The sequence below is a fragment of the Colletotrichum higginsianum genome, chromosome 8, assembly GCF_001672515.1.
Source record: "Colletotrichum higginsianum IMI 349063 chromosome 8, whole genome shotgun sequence".
Lineage (NCBI taxonomy): Eukaryota > Fungi > Ascomycota > Sordariomycetes > Glomerellales > Glomerellaceae > Colletotrichum > Colletotrichum higginsianum.
Window position 1 is genome coordinate 3,166,978 of NC_030960.1, and position 18,004 is coordinate 3,184,981.

General features: G+C 53.2%; 4 protein-coding genes across 4 annotated transcripts; 1 reads left to right on the plus strand and 3 right to left on the minus strand.

Annotated features, from left to right (window-relative positions):
- Window positions 1-390: 390 nt before the first annotated feature.
- On the minus strand, window positions 391-1,686 carry CH63R_11901 (Cell wall glucanase; the record flags this gene model as incomplete). Its single annotated transcript, XM_018306875.1, has 2 exons — window positions 391-1,550; window positions 1,617-1,686. The coding sequence occupies 2 exons, from the start codon at window positions 1,684-1,686 to the stop codon at window positions 391-393; spliced, it is 1,230 nt and encodes a 409-aa protein (XP_018153716.1).
- Window positions 1,687-3,918: 2,232 nt separating this feature from the next.
- On the minus strand, window positions 3,919-5,725 carry CH63R_11902 (Aminotransferase class I and II; the record flags this gene model as incomplete). The annotated part of the gene is made up of 5 exons (XM_018306876.1): window positions 3,919-4,131; window positions 4,173-4,679; window positions 4,753-5,263; window positions 5,323-5,423; window positions 5,495-5,725. 5 exons carry the CDS (start codon window positions 5,723-5,725, stop codon window positions 3,919-3,921), a joined length of 1,563 nt encoding a protein of 520 aa, XP_018153717.1.
- A 1,003-nt stretch (window positions 5,726-6,728) lies between these two features.
- Window positions 6,729-12,692, minus strand: CH63R_11903 (1,3-beta-glucan synthase component FKS1; the record flags this gene model as incomplete). The annotated part of the gene is made up of 3 exons (XM_018306877.1): window positions 6,729-7,068; window positions 7,136-12,457; window positions 12,490-12,692. 3 exons carry the CDS (start codon window positions 12,690-12,692, stop codon window positions 6,729-6,731), a joined length of 5,865 nt encoding a protein of 1,954 aa, XP_018153718.1.
- Window positions 12,693-14,565: 1,873 nt separating this feature from the next.
- On the plus strand, window positions 14,566-14,935 carry CH63R_11904 (uncharacterized protein; the record flags this gene model as incomplete). Its single annotated transcript, XM_018306878.1, is given in 2 exon segments — window positions 14,566-14,685; window positions 14,690-14,935. Coding segments are annotated over 2 exon segments (366 nt in total).
- Between the last annotated feature and the right edge of the window lie 3,069 nt (window positions 14,936-18,004).

Here is an 18,004-nt window from a genome sequence, read left to right on the forward strand (position 1 = left end):
CACTCTTCAATGGCACTTGGCGGCTCCAGTTAGGCTCTGACAGGCTCGATCTTCTGGGCTCCTGAAACGTGACAACTTCGACTCACTGCTCAGGCTTACTCTTCGACGGGCCGGATGTATATATTTAACAAAAGATCTCGCCCGACTGCACCCAACGTTTCGCCATGAAAGTGGGGAACGGGAGACTTTGCGAGACTTGTGAAAATCTGTTGAGGACTACCGAGATGCTCGGCCATGGTTTCGAGACACAAAATTGATGTATAGTATGAGGTACAAAAAAGATGTGGGATTACCATCATCCCATTCAAGAGCCATGTGCATCTGCCTCGTCCCTCGGTCTGCCCGCAGCCCGATGCATATAAATGGCCCGCTCTATTGCTTATCTTCGACTCATTTGCCAGAATCCGAGTACAGAGCTCCAATGCCCCAGTACTGCTCTGCATTGAACGTTGCTGCCTCGGCATGCTTCCAAAGGTCGTTAAAAGCAGAAAAGAGAATGACGTCGCTCGGATGGCTTGCATACGCCTTCTTGATCGAGTCGACAGCCAACTTCTGCTGCTCAAGACCGGGCACGGCAGCTCCGTTGGCGTTGCCCTTCCACGGCCATCCAGTCTCTGTGCAAACGACGCGCTTGCTTCGGTTCGACAGCTTGGCCTGGACCTCGCCCACCATCCGAGTGATGAAAGCACCTGCATCCTTTGCCGCCGTGCTACTATCGAAAAAGGGATGGATGTTCATCGCGCAGTAGTCCGACACGTCGCAGAGCGAAGGATTCGCAAGGACGGCCACGAATGTATCGACAGTGACAACGGGACCTGTGTAACCAGCAGCGCGGAGAAGCTGCCGCGTCTGGCCAACAGCGGTCACCATCTGCTGCGCTGTCGCCTTGCCATTGTTGACCAACTCGTTACCGACACTGACAGTGTCAATCAGAGACCAGTCACTGCCGACGGCTGAAACAATCGTTGCGACCTGGGTTGGGATCGAGCTGATGTCGAAGATGCCCAAGAAGAGCTTCACGCCAGCATTTTTCGCCGCAGACAGAGCATTGGCGACCTGATTGCAATCGGTGCCGTAGGTGCGGACGACCGAGTATTTTCCTTTCAGTTCGGTAAAGTCGGCATCAATCTGCTCAGCTGTCTTGCACTGTCCCGCTGCGGTGTAGGGAGCATAGGCTATGCCATGAAGGGTGGTGTTTGGAGTGGAATAGGAAGAAGGCATGGGCGAAGGCGATGACGATGAAGAAGAGGAAGATGGAGCGCTTGATAACGCCGATGAGGATGCATCCAGGGTGTTGGTGAAGGGTTGTGAAGATGCTGCTCGAGAGCCAACATCTCTTGAGCGGGTTTCCAGCCCCATAGGCATGGGAAAGCGACTGATCGACCGATATGCGGGCACAAAGCGAACTGTCTCGGTGGTTGTTTCCAAAGGCCTGCCCTCCTCGTCGACGTAAACAACGACCTGGGGAGCTTCAGTGGGATCGGCTATGGAGGAGTCGGCAACGATGATCTTCTGAGGCCGAACTGCCGCTTCCCTTGCATCTCTACTGCCTAGGTAGACCTGTCAGGACCATATGCTCCAATCGGGGGCAATAAATCAAATCGGTACTCTCTTACCCTGTGGATGAGCGGCCGAGAGCCCGATTAGGGCGAGGGCAATCGCTGAAGGGAGACCGGCTGACTTCATTGTTCCAAGACTCCGACGGCTTCCAGATGGTTATACGAAGCTAAAAACGAGAAAGATGATGACGCCTGGGGCAACGATAGAGGCTCTAGTTCGAGGCCTCTGTCGAAGGATTTTGATTCGTTGGGAGAGTATTGTTCAAAGTTGGGATCTGTAAGGACAGCGGGTGTGTGAGTTAATGAAACTGAAGGACAGTGAAGAATGGTAGATTCAAGTGAGCGACTGAAACGAAAGAACAACGGCAACAGAAAAGAGCGGATCGCTGTCGAGACAGCTTCTGGGCTACACGAGGCCAAAAACAACGGATGACAAGACACAAGGAGGAGAAGATCGAAAGATGGAGGTCGAGACTGATGAGATGGTGGGCGGCATGGCGTAGTCAAGTAGTATGTGCTATTGCTGTTTCCCAGATGCCGGACCGCCTTCGCCAGGTCCGATTGGCCAAACAAAAGAAGACAAGCAGAAGGAGCCAAAATACCGAGAGCGACAGGAACGAGGTAAGATGAAGCGCGTGGGAAGTCGTGGGTGGATGACGGGCTAAGAAGGGAGGAATGGAGGGAGAGAGACGAAGGAGGGGGGAAAGGGGGATGCAGGAATCTGTTGGTCTTAACGTGTAACCAACAAGTGCACGTACGAGGGAGAGCCCTCCCAGAACGGAAAACTTGGAACACACGTCTCAAAACTCACCTCCAGAAATGGACCTCCCTGGCTGAGAGTTATTGTTGCTGATTTGTCGAGTTTCGACACCGGCTTGTCCAAGTGTTATCGAACGGGCAGTCCACCAGGAGTTTGTATTTCTTGGGGCTTGTGGTGACCTTCGAAAGACTCCTTTAGTAGGTGGGTGTTTGGTCCGCGATGCCGCTGTCGAGGCCGATGAGGGTCAAGGTGAAAAGTGCTTCGAGTAAGTGGATCAGAAACGTGAATACTGGCAAAGCCTGTCTGGTAACACCGGTCAGCATTTTGCAACGGAACATGCTGCTCCCCCTTGTCTATGAGATTCCGAGTCCGAGACGGGAGGTTTGTTCATCGACTGACAGTGAGGCAAAGCTGCGTGATACACGGAAATGAGGTATGCCGTCTTCTACCCGAGTTCCTTTGTGAATGAGTGATGGACTGTTTCGAGAAGTTAAGGAGAGTGGTGATCCAACTGATCTTCTCAAATGATCGAATGAGTGCGTGTTGTGATTGAGCAGTCCGTATAGTGAGGACGAGGTCGAGGCATCTTATATAACAAACGAAATAGGGCATTTTGGTTTCCAGACTTGAGATCACCCCCCCCCCCCCCCCCTCCCCCCCGGCTTCCGGCGCGATGCAAGAAGCAACGACACAGCCCATAACAGATGCATCTCTCTTTCAAGCCACCACTGAAGCCCGACGACCCCAAACAGCGCTAACGAATTCTCAGGCTTTCATCGGATTGCAAATACAGATGGCCAAGACCCGATCCAAACGAGCCGGACCGGCCGACACCAACCTACCTGACCCGAGTTTTGGGTTTGGTAAAGGCACGACTTGACACATGAACACAAGGCGAGGGACCCACAGCACAAGTTATCAACGGTGTCGGAAGAGGGCAGGGGACATAGGACGTGCCTCGACGAGGGCTAGTGATGATGGCGTAGAACGCCAAAGGAGCCCGGAGCCGTGGGGAGTTCGATTAGTCTGCCTGTTCCGGGTGAAGGTGGGAAAACAGACCAGGAACTCGACAGAATCTAGAATATCGAACAGCATTGGTGGCTTGCGACATCCGACCGGACGACTGGACCCGCATCCTTGTTGCCGGATCCGGCGCCGACCTGTCGACGGGAAGTGGGCGGACAGGCTTTGTCTCCTCTTCCGTTGTTTAATGGTTCGGTCCAGGCTTTGTCTACGCTCCTGATCCCTTAGCCGCACAGGTGAGCATGATGTGTGGTTTGATACCATGCTACAGACATCAGCCGAAGCTGTCATATTGGCTGCCGGGTCCTATTCTATCAATTATTAGTACGTGTGTATATATACGTGTTTCTGTCGTTACATGCACAGCTGCAGAGTAATCAAGCAACCAGCCGTCTCAATGCGCCTGAATGCATCCTCACTCAAAGTGCAAGACCAAGAAATGTACACCAGCAGCCTTCCAGCGTCCTCCATGTAGAACAGCTAGTCCAAACCCATCTGGTAGCCGTGTCCGAGGACATTCCCGACCTCCTAAGTCATACATGCAGTAACGCAGTGCGGGTCCCAGTATGGTTGACGCTATGACGGTTTGGAGCTTGACTTCCTGGTCATAACCTTGGTGATTGCATGTCGAATAGCGACGCCTGCCTTCTCAATATCCTTTTTCGGCAAGCCTGTGGTAATGCAGACCTTGAGTGCTGGTTGAATCTGCCAGCTATTGTCTTTAGGGTCGAGGTTGTTGGCAATGGGCATGCTCTTCAGACGCGTGATAAGAACTCCGTTGACGAGCGCCTTAAGAGTAGATCAGTCAGTATTAGTTGTACAGGTATCACGATGTCCCGACTTGCCTCATCGACACAATCCTGCAGCAGCCGTTCCTGGTCTTCCCTCGTCAGCTTGCGCGCCGCAACGACCTCCGCCTTGAGAACCAGCAGCATGATAGGGTTCTCAGGCGAGCTCGTGCAGACGACCCAATCACTGCGAGGGTCCAGTTGCGCTCTCATAGCCTTGGTGTTTTCCCTACATTGCGTGAGGATATCCGGGTTGGACTGCAACACACTGAGGGTCTCGCTGGCCGTAACGGCAAGCATGGCAGGCAGGGCGGCGGAGAAGGTGTAAGATGCCGCTGTAAGGCGCTGGTGCTCCACAACGTCCTTGGCACCGGCGCAGAAACCGCCGCCAGCGCACAGAGGACCAGCAAGCGAGCCTGCGATCATGTCCACCTGAGAGGGATCGACGTTTTGTGCCTCAGTAAGGCCGCGACCAGTTCGACCGAGAACACCAAAGGACCATGTCTCGTCGAGAATGATGCGGAATCTGTACTTTTCCTTCAACTCGACCTGCATGCCTTGTCAGTCACTTGCTTGTCTTGACGGCCAGCGCCGGTAGCATCCGCATGAGCGAGTTGCTTACAAGTCGGGGCAAGTCGGCACTGTCTCCGGTGGTCTCGAACAGGCCCTCGGAGACAATGAACCTTCGCGTCAGTTTCTTGCCCTTTTGGTCCTTGACCACTTTTTGGATAACGCGTTCCAGATCGTCCATGTCGCCATGAGCGTACCACTTGATGGTGCTCCTGGAGGCCTCCATACCCTTGCGAATGGAGTAGTTGACGGCGCGGTCGGCAACAATTATGTCTCCACGCTTACAAAAGGCAGGAATGACGCTGGAGATCGTGGAGAAGGCTTGAGCGTAAACAATGCAAGCCTCAGTGCCAAGATAAGCGGCGATGTCTGCCTCGGTCTTCATGTGCACGTCCTGGGTGCCGTAGAACTGGGGAGGGCCGCATGGGCCGACGCCGTAAGTACGCAGCGTCTGAATGGCCTTGTCCTTGATTTGTTCGTTCGCGTTGAAGTTGTAGAAGTTGTACGAGGCAAGGTTCGTGACAGTGCGTCCGCTTGCAAGTCTGGTCTTTGGCCCTGTAGGTCTGGACGTAGACTTAGTTACATCGTTGGAAAGGTAGAGCAGGAAAGGGGACGCCCGTACCCAATAATGACAGGCAACCTCTCGGCCTCAATTTCCTCGAGTGCAGTCTGGGGGGAGACGAGGGGTTCGGGGGTCCAGTCTTCGACCAGCTCATCGATTTCCTAGCAGAGAACGTCAGCAATCGTCCGCGCGTAAAGGCTAGAAGGGCGCGCAAAGAGGCGTCAATGCGTACATCGTCACGGAGTTTGATGAAGTTTTGCTTCTGGGTGGAGTAGGATGGCGACAAAAGGTAGCGGACGAAGAAGATAAAAAGGACCAGCTCGATACCGGACCGGATAGGGTCGTTCTGGTAGCTCGACTGGATGTATCGAATGAGGACGGCGGAGCCGGGGACTTTTTGGAACGCCTCGGAGGCCTCGTGCAGCCAGGCGATGACCTTTGTCTGGGCTTCGCCGGCGTCCATGGTAACTGTGACGGCGAACGGCGCAACGTGAGGTGAAGGACTGGCGAGTAGGTAGGCGGGTGGACAGCGACCTTAGAGTCCGGAGGAATTCAGGAAGCAGTTTGGTATTGTTGTGGATGGTCCGTTTGCTAGCTCACGGAAGGGAAGTCAATGAAAGGATCTCTGAGCCCAAGTCCTGGCTCCGAGGGAGAAAAGGAACGCTGTGATCGTAGGTAAAAAAGGATACCTACTTGGAGTGTGTGACGACGTTTAACTAGAATGAACACTGGGGGCTTCTCACATTGGGATGCGAAAGTGCGCTCAGGACAACAACTTCTGACGCGGGTTCCCTCCGAGCGCGGCCCCTGTCCAGATGCGCTGATTGGCCAGGATCAGAGAAGCACATGCGAATACAGCATGGGTGAGCTATTGCATCGTTAGGTAATCAGCACAGTGTCTTAAACCGCCCGTCTGTTAATAGGGGCAAACAAACAAAACGATGTAAAATCCGAATTCCATTTGCCTGTCTCGACCAATTACAATTGCCACTCCGACTCATCTTGTATCTTTCCAGCTGCCTGCCAAATATCCTTGCGCCTGAATGAAGCAACAGGGAGAAAGATACGATTTATACAACCACCTACCTTGTTTCCGCCAAAGTCACACGGCGATTTTCACATGTGCCAGATTCGCAATTCGTCTCAAAGCGTGACTCTTGATTGTACGCCCGTCCAGTCTTATTCTGGGCTATTGACGATATACTAGTCTGCAGGTCTAAGCAGCCGTGATACCATGCCAGCCATGCTTCCCTGCCTGAACGGGAGAGAAAGGAAAGGAAAAGAAAGAAATGGATAGCTAACAGTCAAAAACACATTAGCCGCGCCTGACAATGACATTATAAATATGCCACTGTGGCCCAGGTTGTTTGTTGTCGTCAAGAACTGACCAACAGCCCAAGACAGCTTGGTCCACAACGTCGCGCTTTGCCCCCCCCTCTCTATCTGCGTTCATGATACAAGACCATTTAAAACAAGCGCACTCTCTCCGAATTGCCCGTCGCCGATGAGGACGAACTTGGTGTCATGGTGAGGTAGGCTCCAGAGTAATCATCCCTTCCGGTGCCGGTCTTGGATGATTGCTGAGTGTTGTCGTTGTTGTATTTCGTAGGTTGAATCAGCGCGATGCTGGTCGTGTCCAGCTGTTTGAAAATGTCCATGGGAATCAGGTCGCCTACAACAGCAGGTCCAATCATAAGGGCCATAAAAAGGATGAACATGGTGAAGTAGAGAATGGCGTAACGGAACACACGCTTGCGCCTGAGCTTGGATTGCTTCATCGAGTAGATGGGCGGACGGATTTGACGGCTGTAAAAAAGTTAGCAACTGCGCAAGATATGCACAAGTGGGATGACAAGATATGATTAAAACGTACCCAGGGCGCAGCCAGAAGAGCATCATCGAGTGCAGCATATCGACCTTGGGGATAAGAATGACCGGCAGCATGATAAAGAGCAGAAAGTGGCCAAGGACGAAGTCAGCCGCAAACATGCTCAGCTCCGTGATCTTGCAAAGGAACTCGCGGGCGGGTTGCGAAACCGAGTGCCATCCCATAGAGTACCACTTGCCCGTCCAGAATGCAATGTTGGCCGCGTCTGTCTTGATCTCACGGGTCAGGGTCAGTGAGATGATCAGCTTGAAGACGAAACGCTGGATGGCAACGACGGCAATCATGCCGAGCAATGTTCGCGCAAACTCGAACGACTCAAGTAGGAACATAACCTCGAAGAAGACGAGCAGCATGACCACTGCGAGACCGTGCGCAATCGCCGCAAGTACGCTGCCGAACTTCTTGCAGCACATGCTGAGGAGAGGTCCCATGAAGCAGGCCATGAAGAACATCATCAACAATACGCCAGCGTTGATTGCGATAGGGGCGAGCGCTACAAGTCCAACTCTGATCAAAGAGTTGGTTCGCTTGGGCGGATCTCCTGAGACGTTGCTATTGTTCGCCCCTTCGACACCAGTCTGAGCGTTGATGAAGAGGTACGGGATGACGGTAACGGCAACCAGAAGCAGAGGGGTGAGGATCTCGCCCAAAAACATGTTGGTGATGGCCGCGCGCGGTACATCGGACGACATCTTGGCTGATGGATCGCCGAGAGCCTTGCGCTTGTAACCTGTGATACGGGTTCGGGACAGACGGCAAAAGGCGATCCAAGAGGAAGCGTGAGAGCGCGAGTTGCCGCGAGAGAGCCACCGGAGGAAATCGCGATAGTCAATGAAGAAATCGCTCCAAGCAAACTGGTGCGGGTTGTACAGGAATGGCGAGATGACCAGGGCCAGAAGCGAGATCCAGAAGTAGACAAGCAGGCCTTGCCAAATAGTGACGGTAGCGAAGAGCAGCATCATCAGAAGGCGGGACCCGAAGTAAATCGAAGGGCCAGCAAACCGGGAGTACAATACACCGAAGGGAATACGGGCAGTCGCAAAACCACGTCCAGTACCGATATACCGGGCACCGCCAAACGAAAGATCCTGTTGCACCGAATTGGCGTAAATCTGGCAAACAAAGACCTCGAAAAACGGCGAGAGCGACCCAAACTGCTTAGCAAGACGCTTAGCAGCGCGCCAGACACCCCTCTCGGTCACCTCCTGAACCACGAGCGGCACGAAGGCCAACAACAGGACAAAGATAATGGACAAGATGCAACGGTACACCCAGTCCATGAGCGCGTCCGTGTTCTGGCAGCCAGTTGGGTAGAGGGGGTCGGTGATGGGTACATCTCGGTTGTAGTTGCATGATTTGGTCTCATGTCGAAGGGCACCCAAGCTGAGGAGGCAAATCATGAACATCTGGACCGACAGCATGATGAACATGTTGTTGAGATGGAAGCCGGGATGGGCGTAGTAGAAGGAGAGGAATCGATCCAGAGGCAGCTGAGTTCCGAGGTAGTAGTACTCTCGGGAAAGCATCTGCTCACCCATACCAGTACCAATCTTGGTGGTGAAGTTGAGAATGGAGCCAAATCCCAAGTCACGGCCCTTGCCGCACTGGTAATACTCACAATGCTTGATCCTGCCACCACGGAGAAGAGCGTTCATGCCGGCGTAAATGTCCTCATTGAGATGCAGGCCCTTCTGAGCCTTTGAGACGCCGCCGCGGGTCGTCATGAAGATACCGTTGAGAAAATCGGGATGTCCATAATGCAGTTTGCCACCAATCTGGGACAGGGTACGGGCGAAGAGAGTACCAAATGTTTGCTCCTTTCCGGCGGCAACATCGCCGAGAATTCCAATGTTCTCTGAGAAGATGTACTCGCGAGCACCGAGGATAGCGACTGGGTTGATCATCTTGTTCTTGACGCCAGGGGTGTAGGGGCTGACATTTTCAGTCTTCATCTCCTCGAACTCAGCCAGAACTGATCGAATCTTCAGGCACTCCTCCAGATAGTTGTCCTGATTGGCGTCGATGAGCTGAATATATTCACCGCGGTAAAAGATGAGCGAGTGATTCTGGTTGTCGGATTTGCCGTCTCCCAGAATGGGGTTGCCAGAGAGCTGAATGCGGAACTTGGGCTTACGCATGCCGTTCTCCATAATCTCAGAGTGCCCGTCGATGAGGGCGGAGTACAGGCGGGGCTCTTCACCTTCAGCCAGCGGGGGCTCTTCGTCCAGGTAGGCAATCTGGAGATCGGGGTATGCGCGAAGCAAGAACTCGGCGTTCTCCATCTCTTCCTTCTTGAACTTGGCATAACGTTGCATAGACACACAAAGCTTGAACTTGCGGCGGGCCATGCGCTCAAGCTCACGCTCCAGCTTGTCGGAGTTGCCACCAAACATCTGAACAACCTCTGGATTCTCCACACGATACAGAAGCTTGATGGCTCTGCTATAGTTCATGAAGCCGGAAATCGTGCGATAGAGAGTCTGGAAACGAAGAGAGGCCCAAATACGTGTCCGCAGAGTGTACTCGGGCGCGGAAGATTTGAAACCGATGCAGTAAAAGGGCAAATCGTCGATCTTGCTTTTGGCGGTGTCCTTTTCGTTCTTCTCGTTGTCCCCGTTGAACTGAGATGTCTCATCGGCCAGGATCTTCGTGTCCTTGACAAAGCAGTCCCACTCGTGGGGGTGAAGTTGCTTGAGGTATTCCAGCAACGTGACACGGGAGTAAGGCTCATCCTCACGGATGATCTCACGCAGAGAAAGAAGAATCTTCTCGCTGTAGTGAGGAATGAGAACGGTGAAGGTCGGCATGTTGTCAACTGGTACGGGCTCCGGGATGGGGGTTGAAAGTGACTGAGCAAAGAAGGACAGACGTCGCTCGGCCTCGCTGTTTGTTGGGAAAAACTCGGTCTTGAAAGAGTGGTCCTCCTGGGATACGAAGAAGGTGGGTGCTCGCAAAGTTCTCTTGCCCTCTTGCTCTGAAGGAACCTGGTGGTACAGTAGCTTCTGGACGTGGTCAATGGCCAACAGATGCTCTCTGTACATGGAGATGACGATAGCATTCCAGACCTGTGAGATCAACACCTTAGGCTTGTACTTGATCTCCATATCGCCGGTAGCGAGGATCTTGGAGTAAATACGCTTCGGAAGGCGAGAAAAGACGTTCCTCCAGGGGGTCAAGATCGAGGAACCGATGTAGAAGGATCTGGCAATGGAGAAGAGGGCGTTGACCAGGACGTACCACAGGTACGTGTCGAGAAAGAAGAAGATCAAGTCGGTGAATGTCATCAAGGCCAGCAGAACATAATGTTGGTTCTTGCAGAGGATGTTGCCAAAGAGGGCATCGCCCATACAGTCGAGCTTCATGATTGAAAGATACCTGATAGGGTCCCTAAAAGATAGGGTCAGGTAGACATAAGACTCTCCAAACTTGGCGCCGAAAACAAGAAGCCAGAGACCGTACGACATGGCCATGTCGTTGCCCTTCAGTCGAGGGTAGCTGGCAGTGAACGTCTGGCTGGCAACGTACTTGCGCGAGTTCTTGGTCAAGTAACTTCCAAAGAGGCCACCAAGCGGCATGACCGAGTAGAAGATGAAGGTGAGGAGCGCAATGACGAATTCGACTATGGCCAGGATTTCGGCTATCTTTTCGTTGGGGTTGGGAAGGACGAAAACGTAGACGAATGGCGCAACATTGATAACCAGGATGAGAAGCAAGAACAGTAGACGCTTGGTCAAGTGTTGTGCACCCGCCCATTTGCGAGGAACGTAGGCCCACTCCGCCAAAGTTGCCAAGACCTGAATGAGCGCAGCTATGGTACCACCAAACCCCATGATGGAGAATAGCTGAGCTTTCGTCGGCTGGTTGTTGGCCTCCTGTTCGTACTTGTTGCCGAGAATAATGCTGGGAGCGTTGGCCGAGGTGTAGAACCAGAACATGGTCAGATGGATGATCCAGATACGGTTGAAGTTAACAAGCAAGTGGAACCACGATCGAGTCTCCTTGTATGTCTTGAAGAAACACTTTTTCCAGTTGATGTCTTTGAACTTGAGATAGCGTTCGGCAGGCGGAACGTCAACAAGCTTCGACTTGTCCTCGAGAACAATCTTCTCGATACCCTCGGGGTACCAGAAGAGCTGGTTGCAGTCATCATATCCGATGACCTTGTCGTGGTCGCGTTCTCGGCGAACGTAGACTCCGTCAGAGATTTCGTAACCCTGATCTCTGCAGAACTGGTATAGGGGAGTGATTACATTGTTCAGGAAAGTGAACTCCTCAACAGGCTCAACCATGTTCTGGCAGGCGGGGGAGTTGAGGAAGTCGTCGGCGCACTTGAAGATGAAGCACAGACACTCAGGCATGAAGCGGACCTGATTGGCTTCGCCCCAACAGAGAAGGTACAGGGCAAGCTGGCGCACACGGTCGTGCTGGGACATGCGGTTCATGCGCGTCTTCCAGCGGTACTCAGCAGCCTCGAGACTGTTGTCGCCTTCGAGGTCTTCGAGCGCTTCAGCATCGTTCTCAGCTTCGCCCTTCTTCTTCTTGTTCTTGGCCTTGCGTCGCAAACCCTTGCCCTTCATATTGGCAAATCCAACGGCGTCATCCAAGTCCAGATGGGCGGCGAAATACCACTTGCGGTAGTTGGCATTGTCACCACCAATATAGTCGGCATGGAGAGACAGCAGGGCCTGGTTAGGAGTCATGCGCGAAGCTCTCGAGTCCAGCAAGATCATGAAGTGATCGTACATGTTGCGCATGCTGTCCCGCTGGAACCCAAACTTAGCGCAGAGATCAAGGAAGATATCTTCAATCTCCTCTTTGGACAGAGGAATCTGCGCATCCGAGGTCCACGCAGGGTAGGGTTCCCGCGAGGCAGCTGACATCATGTTGGCGTAGTCCATGCCATAGTTCGGGGTCGAAGCACCAGAAGAACGGTTTCCCCCGTACGAGATCTGGGAAGATGGCGGCCTGAAACCACGAGCACCGCCCTGGTCGTAGCTGTTGTAACGTTCGTCGCCGCGGCCGTAGTAGTCCATGTCAGTGGCCCTGGCCATGTCGGATCGCATGGTAAAGTCGCTGAAGGTCTCGGAATCCTCCTCAGACCCTTGTCGGCGAGGTCCGCCAGCGTAGCCCTGGTTGTAGTCCTGATCGTAATAGCCATTGCCGTTGCCATTGTTGTTGTAGTATTCATCCTGGTACTGCTCGTTGTTGTCGTAGTACCCGCCGTCCTGATGATAGGCATTGTTGGGGTCGGCATTGTAGTAGCCCCTAAACAAGAACGTGGTCAGCGATGTCATATTGGTGTCGAGTCTACGTTGACCGATGACAGGGAATGTACTTACGACTCGTCGTAGTAGCCTTCGGCGCCTTGCTGTGGATGGCCGTGTGCGTCGTAGCCGTTCTGATCGTAGTACTGTTGGTCATCCTGATAGTAGGAATCGGTCTGCTGGGTACCATTTCCATGACCGCGGCCCTGCTGACCGTAGCCATCGTCGTAGTCCTGATGGCCACCGCCACCAGCACTACCAGCTGGGTGTCCCGACATTGTGGCAGTCGATTATCTAAGGAGTCTTGTCAGTATGGAGGCGCGCGGATCGAGGATGGGCCGGCGTTTCCGGCGGAAGGAGCGGGAAGGAAGGGCAAGGCATTGTGTTCGTCGTGCCTCAAGAGGTTGATAAACTAACCGTCCAAAAGTCATCAGGTAGGACACGGTGGATGAGGGTACAGGGATCAGTGAGAGGGCCGTTGTAGGGGAGCCCAAACTGATGTGTCCGGCACAACGAGAGTAGATAGCGACAGTTGTTTAAATCGCAAAGTCGAAGACCGTCGTAGTGGCTCGGTGGCGTGGAAGTCTCGACTCTTTCTAACGAGGAAGAGGGCGCGGCTGCGGCAGCAAAATGCTTGCGTAGTTGGCTTGGTGATTGTTGAGTCGAAGTACCGAACCAAACCAAAGAGGTGGAGGAATACAGCGCCGACTCCTAAGGTGAAGTGCGCGGCAAGGCGTTGCTCGACGAAGCAAAGCACTCACACTGCTTTTGCAGCAATCCGACTTTCGAGAGAAGAAGACGAAGCGATTGACTCGAGTTGGTGTGAGGTTTTCTTCCTTCTCCTTTTCTCTTGCTCGTTCTGGTCTCGCGACAGCCTGCGTAGACCGTCTCGCAAACGAGTGTGGTGAATTAAGATACAGGTGTAGCAGAAAGAGGGAACAAAAAAAGGGGTGACGGAACGCGGATTGTAGAAGGTGCGAACCGGTTACGATGTGTGGAAGGAAGTAAAAAGGAGAAAAAGGTGAGATGGAGAGGTGGGTGGTAGACACTGGTGGTAGCGGGTGCTACGGGGGAGGGAGAGGTGAGCTAAGGCCTGCCTGTCTGTAGGTAACTTCACGCCTACGCCACAAAAAGGGGGAAGGATCGAAGGCGGTTAAGGGATAAGCAGGATAGGTGAGAGGCGGAAGGGGGACGAATAAGGAGACCAGAATTGTTCGCTTTTCACCAACGACGGGGAGAGGAGGCGGAGGCTGGCAATGCGGGCAGAGCGGGCGGAGAGATTCCAAGAGCCAAAGCCTGTCTGTCTCCTTTTTTGTTTCCTTACCACAGCAAATGGCCTGCCAATCTGCTTCTGAGTCTGGTTGTTCTTCCCTAAAACCAGGACAGAAAGCAACGGGGGGAGAGACATGAGCACACCTGCAGCAAGCAGGATATTCAGGACAGGGATTGGTACACTAGCCAGCCTGGCCTGGTGGTGGTGGTGGTGGTGGCGGCGGCAGCAGCAGGTGCACAGCGGGAGGGAGTTGGATGCACTACCACCATATCGTCCAGGGCCGATCTCACATTATCCAAGGAAGTGCCCGGCTGCGAATGGAACGCGTCTGGAAATGCGGTTTTCTCCCTTCCACACGTACAATGCACACCACATACACACACGCGCGAGCGCGCGCGCTCTCTCTCTTTCTGTCTCTCTCCGGGACAGAACTCCAAAAGAAGTGGCTGTGCGAAATGCACTTCTGCATGTTGACTGGTCAGACGAAGAACATCCAGGCCCATTTGGGCAAGGAGCCGGGGTCAACGTTTGGTACGTCGTGTCTGTGGGTACCAGCTAGGTGGATAGACACATAAGCAAGTGGGAAGATAATTTTACACACTGTATACGTACTCCATCCGTTGTGCAGTTTACCGGGCGACCTCCCTGGAAAACTAAAGTGGAGAGGGGCATTTTGAGACAGTCGACAAGGAGTTTGTAACGGCAGGCCACCGGCCTGCTGGCAAGAGCTGTGAGTCTCTTGCTCATTTTGGGTTGACTGACATTGGCAGTGCCAAGTGGGCAACAGCTACCCTCTTATTGGACGTAAGGTTCGGTTACTCCTTTTCTTGTTTTCTTCTTTTCCTGCTCCATAGCGTGGCTTCATTGTATAGATGGTTATGGGATGCCAACCTTTCCAGGCCTCAGAAGAAATAATTTACCACGACTGGTGTTCACATGCATCGGGCAGATGGGTGCCGTCCAACCGCTGGCACCGTCAGATACCGACTCGCATTTCGGTAGGTAGTCTTGATTCAACTTGACCAGCTTCTCGCATTTATACTTTGCCGTCATTGTCGATTGTCTGATTCCCTCCCATCCCTTCGGCAACTGACTCGGTCGCACAGCAAAGTACCTTCCGCGGCTTGGATTCATCTGGCTGCAGGTCCAATGACCGGTGCCCAATCTCACGCCTTTTCAGGGGCTCCTCTCAGAGCTCCTCGTTTCCGAACTGCAGCAGAGATGAGTCTGCGAAGGAAGTACCTCTAGCTGGCGGGCTGCTTCGCACTTCGGCACTCCACACCCCTGCGAACGCCGGTGTTTCTTGCTGCCTGGCGCTGCATTACACACTTAACACGTCTGTCTTCAGGTGTTTTTCGTTATCTCCGGTCGCCATAAGCCTGTAGCAGGGTGATCCATCGGCGTCTCCACCATCTCCCGTTTGTTCCTTGCCCTGTTCATTGGCTGGCAGCTATTTCAGTGATTCGTAGAGGAGGTCCTGATTTCTCAGAGCAGGCCGGGCGTTCCGGTACTTGCGGAACACGATCGGGGCCTGGGGGAGGGGAGGGACCAAGAGTGGCGAAGTGCTGGTGAGGGTTCGTCTCGTCGCGGAAAACCTGGTGTTTGGCCATTGGTCAGGTCCTTTTTCTCTCACTATCGCCTGCCATGCCTGTCGCAGCTGCACCGACTTTAGATGCCCTGGTCATTCTTGCTTTACCCCAACTCGTAACTTCCATCGTTAATGGCTGCTGTGCTGTTTCCCCTATCATCGCTATCCGTACCCTTAATACCCGCTGTGTCGCGCTGTGATGCAGTCGTTGTCGCTTGACCTCTCGCCCTAGACACTGGGGACACTGGAAAGCAGAGGGAAAAGCCTGAAGAAGCAATGCAAACATTTGCATAGGTCGTGGGTCGGCCAGCCAGCGTGCCAGTCTTTGTCTTGACTTGACAAGACGCTGCGCTGCGCTGCGCTGCGTTGCGCTGAACTACGCATGCCATGCACTGCAGCTGCAGCTGCATACCGGCGGACTCGCTCTGCCTCCATGGCCGAGATCAGCCCAACGAAGATCAGGGTTTCTTCGTCTCCATGGAATTGAGTCGGCCGTTGGACGTTTTGACCCTCGAGCTGTCAGTTACACGTGTATAGTATGCAAGCAGAGGCAGAGGCAGAACTAATTCGGCACACCTTTGGTGGGAGGGGAGATCGGATCGGTCTGTTACGGACCCACAAGGTGCCTAATGAAAGCGGGCAGTACGTTTCGTGACACTCGGTCTCACCAACCTCGCCCCCCACCAATTCACAATTGACAGGGGAGGGAACTACGGGCACGATACGACCTGCAGCAATGACGACCGCTGTTTGGTGCGAGTTTATGAAATGGAGCTTCGGCACAATTTGTGTCGACGGGCTGCCAAGTTCTCAGACACGCTGTCATCAATAAAAGTGTGCACAGGTTTGCCACTCTCAACTCCCGGCACACCTTGCAGTATCCGTATCGAAGCCACACAAACGACGCGGCGTGCTGGTGGCCGGCAAAGCAAGCGCGCAGGGCGGGATCAGCACCACTAGGACATGATCAACAATGGCATAAAGGCCTTGAATCAGACAATACCATGTTGGTCCCGACGCGATGATGGTTTGTCGAATTCGCGGGCAGGCGGTTTGTGGCCTGCGTCTCCTAGCCTTAGTCTGCTTCAGGTGCCACGTCATAAATCACTCGGCACTTCAGCGCGTCGTAGCACGAGACACTTTCACGGACTTCCCATCTTGCCTCTATTTGAACCTAGAACAGGTCCAAAAGGCGGCGGGATCGTTGATCGATATGTTTCCATCATCACGCTTGACCTTGATGGGCCCCACCTAACGGTTTCCGTCATCACAATATGCAAAACCCAACTTGTGTACGAGGTGTCTTGAGCGGGATCCATTGCTTGGCACCCCCCCTCCCCCCCCCCCAGGACCCGTATGTTATTTTCGGAACGCTCAATTCGGGAAAGGGGAAAAGAAGGACGGGGGGATTATGTGTACTCATAATAGAAGCTGTGTTGGTGACCAGGTGCAGCAGTAATGGCAAGCAGTTCCCACTGTTACTACTCCTTGTTATAAGTTGTTGAGGGAGCGATGCTTTGGAGTGGTTTGGCAACTGCCAGCCAATTCCGTCAGTACATAGCATCAACAGCCCGCCCGATTTGCATCACCTTCCTAACGAGGTAAGGTACCTTAGGTAGCGACCAAAGGCCGAAGAGGGAGGGTCCGGAGATTTCGAGGAGCTTCAGTCTGTTTGGGGCATACAGGTAGAGGAGGAGGGAAAGGGGATAAGAGTGGGGGGAGAGATTATAAAGCTAATAAAAGACACGACAAGCAGGGAAGGGCTTTGGGTGTCTGCATCCCTTTTTATATATAAATAAAAATGCGATTAGACAGAATGCTACGCTAATCATCAGCACTGTGAACATGGACTCGATGTGGATGCGTTGTTTTATGCAGGTACCGGCTTAGAACGAGTCAATCAGAATTTAGAAGCCGCCGTCTCCGCCCCTCTGTTATTTCTTTCCTGACTACTATGTACGGATACTCCGTTCGCTATCGAGTACGTGTACTACCCGAACTCTGGCTGATGATTGATGCCGTCATACACACGTCGACATTCTTCTGCCTCCCACTTTGTCAACGGAGAGGACATCGTTCCACCCGCCGCCTTGGCTGAACAATCTCGATCTGTCTGCAGTTTCTACGCTATTTGCATCCGTCCAGAACAGAGACCTAATGTGGACCGAGTTCCCCTGAGAGTCGTTTTCTGGGTGGCTGAGAATCAAGACCCGCCTCCCGCTTACTTGGTCGAGGACGGATGGCCAAAACCAGCCCGTTCGTAGTACTTTATGGTCAAGCGGACATGTTTTTATCTATTTAGTGCATCATACTCCACCATTGATGGTTGGTGGGCAAATGGCCTGGAATCATGGTTTGTTGTTACCGCGAGGCACAACACTACGACCCGCTCCGTTGTTGGCACTGCTTGTTTGGCCTGTGCATCAACATTTCAAGATTTCATTTTTAGTCTGCAATCACCATTACGCCTGAGCCAGACCAAGCAAACAGCGAAACCAATAATCGAAGCCGTGGGTTTCAATAGCATACGGGAGTCGGAATGGCTTGTTGTCTGTTCGAAGTTGACTAGTGGCTTTGGTGGCGCCTCGGATAACGCTCGACGGGTTCCTCTCGGCTGGTTTCAACATTTCGTTTTGTCCTCGACGTCCAGGAGCACGTACCCTTTCTTCTTCCTTTGTCCAGCTGGCGTCAAACAGAAACAGAACCAGCATGCCCTTCCTTTCTTTGTT